A 10,416-nucleotide genomic window follows, 5' to 3' on the forward strand; every position below is an offset into this window, starting at 1 on the left:
GTATTTAATGACAGTGGTTTTCTGAAGTGTTCCTGAGCCCATGTGGTGATATCCTTTAGAGATTGATGTCGGTTTTTGATACAGTGACGTCCGAGGGATTTCTCCAGATTCTCTGAACCTTTTGATGATATTATGGACCGTAGATCAGGGGCGCTGACACTTTTTCTGCAGGTGAGCTACTTTTCAATTGACCAAGTCGAGGAGATCTACCTCATTCCTATTTATAATTTATATTTATTTATTTATGAAAGAGACATTTTTGTTAACAAGTTAATGGTGTTTAATGATAATACAAGCATTTTTAACACACATAGATTCCTTTCTTTCATGAAGACAAGAATATAAGTTGGTGTATTTGATTCTGATGACTTGCATTGATTGGAATTAGACAGTGGTGCTGATAACGTTCGCATTTTCAAATGGAGGAAAAAAAAAAGTCTTCCTTTCTGTCCAATACCACATGAAAGTGGTTGGATTTGGCATCTCATTTGTCCAACTTGCATACTCGTTTTTAAACACTTTGTTATGAGAGTAGCATATGTGTGTGGCCCTTTAATGTCTGGCAGCAGGTGAGTGACGTCAGTGAGTGTGCGGGTGGGCAAGCAAGTGAGAAAGCGGTCGCTGAGGGCGGGGGAGAAATACATTGGCATTAAACTCCGTAGCTTGCTAGCTTGTGCACGCTAGCTTTCTGAGACTCTTATTTTGTTAGCACAGGCAGGATGAAACAGGTCTTTTATGGTGAAGACAGGAACTGTGCAGTCGGTCTTTAGAGTTTTGACAGTAGGTACGGAGTCTCTAGAAATAAAATGTGTTTCTCTGCGTCCGCCCTGTTAGTGATTTTTTTCTTAAATATGAGCTCGCAGCAGCCAGCGTCATCTCACAAGATCCTCGGGTGCCGAGAATGTCAAACAACTGACGAAAGTGAAGTCTTGGTATGATTGATGATTGCTCATTTTTATGTATATTTTTTAATGCCTGGCTTGAGATCGACTGACACACCCTCCGAGATCGACCAGTCGATCGCGATCGACGTAATGCCCACCCCTGCCGTAGATGTTGAAATCCCTAAGTTTCTTGCAATTGCAATTTGAGAAACGTTGTTCTTAAACTGTTTGACTATTTGCTCACGCAGTTGTGGACAAAGGGGTGTACCTCGCCCCATCCTTTTTTGTGAAAGACTGAGCATTTTTTGGGAAGCTGTTTTTATACCCAATCATCAATCGATCAATCAATCAATCAATCAATGATTATTTAAATAGCCTTAAATCACTAGTGTCTCAAAGTGTCTATTTTGCCTCAGCCTATAATATAATCATGGCACCCACCTGTTCCCAATTAGCCTGCACAGATGTGGGAAGTTCCAAATAAGTGTTTGATGAGCATTCCTCAACTTTATCAGTATTTATTGCCACCTTTCCCAACTTCTTTGTCACATGTTGCTGGCATCAAATTCTAAAGTTAATGATTATTTGCTAAAAAAAAAGGTTTATCAGTTTGAACATCAAATATGTTCTCTTTGTAGCATATTCAACTGAATATGGGTTGAAAATTATTTGCAAATCATTGTATTCCGTTTATATTTACATCTAACACAATTTCCCAACTCATATGGAAACGTGTTTTGTACAATACCGTTAAATATACCAGTATATGTATATATATATATATATATATATATATATATACATACTGTATAGTACCAAGTAAAACGCCTTTGGGCAAATAACCGCCCATGTCCTAATAGCCGCCCGGGGTCTGAGCCCATTTTGTGAATTAAACACCTCTTCCTAATAATAGCCCATGTATAGCGGTATACCACAACTGATGGACGGGAATACTTTAAGGGGGAAGAAGAACAGAAAGTTGGACTTAAAGTTCAAGCTAGCGGTTGTGAAGTATGCGGAGCAGAATTCTGGTTTGGTAGAGGCCAGGCAGTTTAACGTTGACCCAAAACGTGTACGCGAATGGAAACAAAAAAATGGAGAACTACTATCTTAGTCAGCAATTGATGGAAAACGGGCTCGCTTAGCTGGCGGAGGTAGGAAGAAAGTGAGCGACAAGCTTGATGCTAATTTGTGTCAGTGGATACATCACGTTCGTGGACTGAACCACCGTGTGTCCCGCAAAATGATCTGCATTAAGGCCAAGGAGTTGTATGCCACCGCGAGTGACACGAGAGCAACGAGTGGCTGGCTAAATCGATTCCTGCGTCGGGACAACTTTACCCTCAGGAGGAGAACAACTGTTGCACAGTCGAGAAGATTGTGAATTTCCTCGTTTTCTCTACTAAACAGATAGAGGCCAAGAAAATCCAGCCCAAGAAAATCATTGCCATGGATGAAACAGCCGTCTGGTTTGACATGGTTGGTTTTTGTACGGTCAATGAGAGGGGCGCCCTCTCCATCTGCCTCAAAACCACCGGCCACGAGAAAGCATGTGTCATGGTGGCTTTTGCAGCCAAAGCAGACGGGACAAAGCTGAAGCCTTTCATTGTGTTTAAAGGTGCTGTCCGTGATGTAAAGGTTATGCAGAGCATACCCGGGGTGATCATAGCTTCCTCCAAGAATGGCTGATTTAATGATGACCTGACAAAGGATTGGCTCGAGAGGGCAGTGGGGAAATTTCACTTCGGACCGAGGCTACTTGCATGGGACTCGTACCGATGCCATATCAGCGAGGCCACGAAGGCAGAGCTGTTTTGGGGGAAATTCAGCACCTTACAATGGCTGTTATATCTGGAGGTTGCACAAAGTACCTTCAGGCCCCCAATGTTGTGTGGAATGGCCCTTTCAAAGTGCAGCTCCGTGACTACTATGATAACTGGATGGCTGGTGATAAAGTTAAGACCTACAACAAGTCAGAGAACCTGAGAGCCCCTTCCCGCCGCCTCCTGGTCGACTGGGTCCTGGGAGCCTGGGATGCTCTGGATCGGGAGAGTCTGATCAACTCATTCAAGGTAGGCTGGCTGGCTGTGTGTATGTATGTATGTGTGTGTGTGTGTGTGTGTGTTGCGAACAGTAGCCATAGCTGATTGTTGCTTTCTGGTATCCTTCAAGGTGTGTGGGCTGACTGTGGCAGCTGATGGGAGTGAGTACCAGCTCATTTACTGCCTCAAAGAGGGACAGCCATGTCAGCCAGGCAGAGAGATGCTGTTGAGGGCTAGACAGCAGGGTGATGCTGTGGTTCAGGAAGAGGAGGCAAGTGATGAGGAACAGCAGTTCCTCAATGAACTTGTGATTGAAGAGGAGGATGATGATGAGGGGGGTGAGGGAGAGGAGGGGGAAGAAGAGGAGGAGGAAGAAGGGGAGGAGGAGGAGGATGATGAGTGGGTTTGAGTTGCATTTGGGGTTGCGTTTGCTGCAGTATTATTGTTTTGATGGTTTTATAGAGTACTTGGTGCCATAATTGTATTTTTTCTGTATGCTGCTTTATTTAAAACTTGAAATACTGTAGCCTTTATATTATTTAAGTGACACTATTATTATTTTGTTTTGATGGTGGGTTTTATACTTGAGTACTTGGTACCATAATTTTATTTTTCCCGGTAGGCTGCTTTGTTTAAAAACTTTATTTATTTTCAGTATTGGTATTTTATTTGACAATTGTTGCACTACTGCCATGTTGAGGCCTTGTTGATCTCTTCTCTTTTGATAGTCTTGTTTTTTTGTTTGTCTGCTTACAATAGCTTTTACATTTAAAGTTTTTTATACGAAAAAAAAAATAATGGACAGCAACCATTGTGACCAAATAATGGCCTAGTGCAGGCTGGTGCAAAAACAAATAAAAGCCTTGTGCAAATAACCGCCTGCTTCTTTTAAACGCCCGTCTCCAAAAATGATTTTGTGAAATAAACGCCCGGGCTACTATTTGGACTGAACCACCGTATGTCCCGGAAAATTATCCGCATTAAGGCCAAGGAGTTGTATGCCACCGCGAGTGACATGACAACGCTTATTATAATAATCACCTCTCAGTCAACTACTAGTAACATCACCGTGCCCGTTGACGTTCGAGAAATATAAGCACCAGCTCAGCTCGCTCGCAGTCCTTGAGGTGAAGGTTTATTAGCTTTTAGCTTAACGTTAGCTCACTGTGCGTGTGTGCGTCCGTGTGTGGGTGTGCGTGTGTGTTAGGGACAGCAAAGCCCTGTCTGAACAGTTAACAACTAAGGTTTTTCACTTAACCTTTTTCTGTGTTGAAGCACCAAAAAAGGACATTATGTTAAATGAAGAGTTTCAGTCTCTGATCCTTGATATAATAATGTTACTGCATCATAAAGCCTACTTGAACTCCATGGTGTTCAGGGATGAATAGACTCTCCTATGTCTATTGTACTATTTTTTCAGCTATAGTTACATTAATCATTAGTAATGTATCATTCTAGTTTTGAATGGCAGGGTCCCTGCTGTGACATGTTGATAAAATATATAACAGTTACATAATAAAAATCAACTACAGGCTTCCCAAATGCTGTAATAAATTGAGCATGAAAATACAAAATTAAGCATGATGAGTTGAGCATATGTCAGCATGTGACCCCACTTTTAACTTTTTTTTTTCAAACGCTTATTGCAAACGCTTATTTACAGTAAGTCGTTCATTTGATTTAGTCATTATTTTGTTTTAGTAAGTCAATATTTACTAGGTCAAAACAATAACAAAATATTGAGATATATATTGTTTATTGCCATCTAACATACGGAGCGCGGAAAACACAACTCCCTCTTCCCGCCCCGGGCGACACCCCCCTCTCCCCTTTAACTAACAAACGTCATATATATATATATATACTGTTTCATGAGGGGTTCCCTCAATCATCAGGATATTCTCCTGATGATTGAGGGAACCCCTCAAGAAACAGTTCTATAGAGATGAAGTAGTCTTGTGATTTTTCCCACACCTACATATTGCGCTCTACCACGGTATCGAGCACTATTCTCTGGATAATCCAATCAAGACATATATATATATCCATCCATCCATCCATCCATCATCTTCCGCTTATCCGAGGTCGGGTCGCGGGGGCAGCAGCCTAAGCAGGGAAGCCCAGACTTCCCTATCTCCAGCCACTTCGTCTAGCTCTTCCCGGGGGATCCCGAGGTGTTCCCAGGCCAGCCGGGAGACATATTCTTTCCAACGTGTCCTGGGTCTTCCCCGTGGCCTCCTACCAGCTGGACATGCCCTAAACACATCCCTAGGGAGGCGTTCGGGTGGCATCCTGACCAGATGCCCGAACCACCTCATCTGGCTCCTCTCGATGTGGAGGAGCAGCGGCTTTACGTTGAGCTCCTCCCGGATGGCAGAGCTTCTCACCCTATCTCTAAGGGAGAGCCCCGCCACCCGGCGGAGGAAACTCATTTCGGCCGCTTGTACCCGTGATCTTATCCTTTCGGTCATGACCCAAAGCTCATGACCATAGGTGAGGATGGGAACGTAGATCGACCGGTAAATTGAGAGCTTTGCCTTCCGGCTCAGCTCCTTCTTCACCACAACGGTGAATATATATATATATATATATATATATATATATATATATATATATATATATATATATATATATATATATATATATATATATATATGTTTCCCCCAGAGTATTTATTAGTTAAGGTGGTGTCTCTACAGGAGTAAGGGGGCGTCCGTCTGCCTGTCCTGGGCGATGGAAGCTGCAATAGACTACAAACTGTGGTAAAGTAGGCGGTTTCGTCACATGAAGAAGCCTACAATATTTGGTTGTGTTTTCAGCTATGTATGCTGAATGGCAATATACAATATACTGTATATCTCGATATTTTTTCCATAAAGTAAAAAAAAAAAAAAACACAAAACAGTCCGAGTTACCTGAGAAACTAAATGTAATTTTTTTGACTTAGTAAATATTGTCTTACTCAAACAAAATGACTAATGTATATATATATATACATATATATATCTTACATTAGATTAGATTAGATCAGATAGTACTTTATTTATTCCTTCAGGAAAATTTAAATTTTCAGCACAATCCCATTCAAGCTCAGACAACATTACAGGGAGACAGAACCGGACCGCTGACGAGTCTGCCGGCTTCCAGCGCCCCTTACAAAAAAGGTGAGATAAATGTAAACAAACAAGTGGGGGGGAATGGGAGAAAAAAATTGAAGATTAAAATAAAATAAAAAAAAATAAAAAAATCGGCTTAAGCCTTGTTTCCTGGAGAGGGGGTCCACACTGAGCCCAAGGGAAAAAAACAACAACTCATAGCCATAGTACACATTCCTCTCACATGTGTATACATATATGTTTGTATATGTATACTGTATATATACATATATGTGTGTATATATACAGAGAGAGAGAGATGCTGACAAGTGAGGTGTGTCTGTCTGAATATGGTGTAAAGGTATTATCAAACATATTTTCCATTTAGAGAGATGATGAAGAGGCCGAAAGAAGGAAACGAAGGCGAGAGAAGAACAAAGTGGCTGCAGCACGGTGTCGAAACAAAAAGAAAGAAAGAACGGATTATCTCCAAAAGGTGACACAAATTGAATGAAATCTTTTCATGTCATAAATGTCAACCCGGGAGTTTTGCCTTATCTGACATTTCATTATGACTCCTTTACTCCCCCTCATTTGTTTTCCCGCAGGAGTCGGAAAGATTAGAGATGTTAAATTCAGACCTGAAAAATCAGATTGAGGAGTTGAAAGTAGAACGGCAGCAGCTGATCCACATGCTCAACCGCCATCGTCCAACCTGCATCGTCAGGACAGACAGCCTCCAGACGCCCGAGAGCGAGGAAAACCCTTTGTTGGAGCAGCTGGAAGCTGAGTGATGGCGCTCTGATATCTACCAACAACGTGAAGTCAAAAAGAAGGACAACTTTAAATGGAGATCCATTTAAACAATGAGGAAGTTAAGACATGTGATGCTGCTGTTACACTTCAGACTTTACTCTGCTTTTTACTCCTCCAGCGCTTGCCTCTTACTCTGATGTCACACTATACCCACAGTTTTAGTAAAGTAACCCCAACACGAGCCCTTAGCACAACTTTGCTTCAGCAAATTTCTAGTAGTTTTAATTCAGAAAGGTAAGAGTTAAAGTACCAATGATTGTCACACACACACACACACACACACTAGGTGTGGGAAAATCTGTCCTCTGCATTTGACCCATCCTCTTGTTCACCCCCTAGGAGGTGAGGGGAGCAGTGGGCAGCAGCGATGACCGCGCACGGTAACAGAGTTGCTAACACCGAGCTGAAATTCCACTATAAAGCATAAAAAGTGACCATAATAACGTTGCATCTGATGGCTGATACAGTAAAAGTCTGCCCTCTAGTGGTTGTGAGCAGCAACTATTTGACTTCCTTGCAAAGTCTTAGTAGTTCAGAACTCGAATGAGTATTTAATCACCATGAAGTATGGTCATTTTCTAATGTTGCAAATATTGGGACTATTAAGAGTGAGTATTTTGTTAGGAACAATTCTTATGCTGTCCTTTTTTTTATATGTCATCATTTTTACTCATGGCGCAGGCGTCATTTAACATGCTTACATATCAACTATACATATGTGGAGAGTTTACATTGTACCGTACCTTATTTAGTGAATGATTATGTTTTGTACTACCAACAAGTTTTATAATTAAAAAAACTTTTGTATCATGCTATGTTAGCGATCATAAAAGGCTAACTGTATACCTTTGTAAAGACATGTTTACTTTGTACTGAACTTGAAAGCGTGGATGTGAGCATTTTGGTAAACCCCGTCGTCTAGTGGCGACGAGGAGGAAGACAGCAAATCAAGGGCCCTTTAATTAAAAATGTATATATATTAGAATATAACTTCTTAAATAAAAAAAAAACAAATTTAATAACTAATAAAAAAATAGATTAAAAAAAAGAATGATTTGAAAAGTTTTTGTGTACATTAAACACGCTAAAATCAATGAAATGCAAACGCAGATATGCAAGTCAGCAACATGTTTAAAGACCAAATATCAGTTTCATGTTATATGTAACAAAGCAAATCATATTAGTAGTATTTAACATTCCAACCTTTTCCCGCAAATCGTATTAGTAGTACTTAACATTCCAACCTTTTCCCAACATTTGATATTAACTATATAGTTAATATTTCTGTGCTTTTTATAATGTTCCCCTTTTTGTGGCCCTAATCTGTTTGTTTGTGGGCATTTTTTGGTCTTATATCTCACAAAGGTTTGATTTCATAATTTATATCAACTATAGCTCCAAATGTCACTAGTTTTTGAAAATATAAACAATGCACCTGTCAATTGACATGATTGTGGTCAAAGCATTTTCCATCATGTGTCTTCCATCTGATCATGTGCCCTAAATAACAAAATATAATAAAATAGAATAGAAAGTACTTTATTGATCCCTGGGGGAAATTCAGCACCACAGTTCGCTCACAATAAACAATAATAATATTAAATAATATATGACATATACTATATATATAATATATGGATAATATACATATATTCTACATTTAAGTGCAGTCAAGGAACATATGCCTTAAACAGTCTGATGGCTGTCGGTATGAATGACCTCCTGTGTCGTTCCGTGTTACATTTTGGGAGTCTGAGCCTTCCACTGAACGTGCTCATGCTCTCCACAAGGTCTGAATGTAGTGGGTGGGAGGTGTTGTCCATAATGGCTAGGCTCTCTGACACCACTGCCAGATAGTCCAGCTCCACTCCCACCACGTTACTGGCCTTCTCTACCAACTTGTCCAGATAAGAGTGTTATTGCCAGTACAGCCCTGTTTTAAACCATTCTAGTGTTTGATAAGGAAGTGACTAATTGTGTTCACCGGTTTATAAGAACATTCATTTGAAAATCATTCACTCCAAATTTTAGGAGTGAACCAAAATGTCTCCCCTCTGTTGAAAAATATGGGAAAGAACAGAATAGAAAACAGGAATGCAATGAGTGCAGTGTTTCTATTTGGCTGCAGCACAATGAAACAGAAATAAATAGAGTACATGCAAATGTAACTGAACGTATTTTAATGCAAAAAAGTGGTTCTGTTTTTTTACCAAGTACCAACTCAGAAAATAAGATTAAAAATACAGTAGTGTATAGTGGGCCTATACTTATTCATAAAAAACAGGCACTTATTGTTTTAACAAGCATATTTTTATTTTGGGCACCGTAACATTACACAGCATTTGAACATTAACACTGTACTGTACTTCAATGATTATTTGGCGTACCACTAGATAGAACCTGTGTACCACTGGTGGAACACGTACCACAGTTTGAGAACGACTGCACTATAAAAAGCCTGATGGTGTACATTGTTATCCTTTCCATTTTCAGCTTCCAGTTCCTTAACTGAGCAGCAGGGTGGAGTAAGAAGTCAGTACTCAGTTGCCTGTGTTGCATATCTGAGGCAATAGGAGCTGGTCCTACACATGTCCTTCTCTTGGACAGGAGCTTAACTTTACCCTTTCATGCAAAAAATCCCAAAAATGGGAGATAACATCCCCAACGGCGAGAGTGTGTCTGCAGCCACGACGCGCGTGTTCTTTAAGCGCTGGTTGATCGTGTTCCTGTTCAGTTCCTACTCCCTCAGCAACGCGTACCAATGGATTCAGTACGGCATTATCAGCAACATCTTCATGAAGTTCTATCAAGTGGACGCCTTCGCTGTGGACTGGCTGTCCATGGTCTACATGCTCACGTACATCCCCTTTATTTTCCCGGTGACTTGGCTGCTGGACCAGAAGGGGCTGCGCGTCACGGCGCTGCTCGCCAACGCGCTCAACTGCGCAGGGACTTGGATTAAAGTGGTCAGCGCCGAGCCCGGCTTGTTCTGGGTCACCATGCTGGGGCAGCTGGCGAGCTCCCTGGCTCAGGTCTTCATCTTAGGGATGCCCTCTCGCCTGGCCTCTGTGTGGTTCGGCGCTGATGAAGTGTCCACCGCCTGCTCCGTTGGAGTTTTTGGCAATCAGGTGAGCTTTTGGACCTCATTGTTATTTTTGTTGTCTCTCAGATTACGGACAGAGTCAAAGGTCAAGTGTGGTGAAGGCCTTGTCACATCCATTTCCATTTTTGTTTATGATGCAGTTTTAATTAGTAACTCCAAATGAGTAGTTGGTATGGATTACACCTTTTTAGGCTGCTTGTCAGTATATGTACTTTTCAATAGAGTAAATAATTGGGCTGTCAAGCGGTAAAATATTTAACTGAGGTTAATGACATTTTGTCCATACTAGTAGTTAACTCATGATCATAAATCTGAAATTGAAATGTTTTTATTTTATCTTGTTTTATGTTTTATCTTAGCGTATACAGTACATCAGTGCAACATGGTGTATGTATATATATATATATATATATATATATATATATATATATATATATATATATAGATATAGATATGTATATCTATATATATATATA

The 10,416-nt window shown here is 40.6% G+C and overlaps 2 protein-coding genes across 3 annotated transcripts in view; both read left to right on the top strand.

Annotated features, from left to right (window-relative positions):
* The window catches only part of LOC133549687 (jun dimerization protein 2-like), a 28,678-nt gene extending 20,998 nt beyond the window's left edge, over window positions 1–7,680 (top strand). Inside the window, exons 3-4 of one of the 2 annotated variants that reach the window (XM_061895360.1) lie at window positions 6,410–6,517; window positions 6,630–7,680. In XM_061895360.1, coding sequence (XP_061751344.1) covers window positions 6,410–6,517; window positions 6,630–6,815 — 294 coding nt within the window. In that variant the 3' untranslated portion in view covers window positions 6,816–7,680. Of the gene's footprint in view, window positions 1–2,502; window positions 2,957–3,056; window positions 5,441–6,409; window positions 6,518–6,629 lie in introns of those variants that run through there. The other variant, XM_061895361.1, reaches the window with a different exon arrangement.
* A 1,673-nt stretch (window positions 7,681–9,353) lies between these two features.
* The window catches only part of flvcr2a (FLVCR choline and putative heme transporter 2a), a 48,686-nt gene continuing 47,623 nt past the window's right edge, over window positions 9,354–10,416 (top strand). Inside the window, exon 1 of the mRNA XM_061895359.1 lies at window positions 9,354–9,965. Coding sequence (XP_061751343.1) covers window positions 9,465–9,965 — 501 coding nt within the window. The 5' untranslated portion in view covers window positions 9,354–9,464. The remainder of the gene's footprint in view (window positions 9,966–10,416) is intronic.

Source organism: Nerophis ophidion, linkage group LG03, assembly GCF_033978795.1.
Source record: "Nerophis ophidion isolate RoL-2023_Sa linkage group LG03, RoL_Noph_v1.0, whole genome shotgun sequence".
Taxonomy (NCBI): Eukaryota; Metazoa; Chordata; class Actinopteri; order Syngnathiformes; family Syngnathidae; genus Nerophis; species Nerophis ophidion.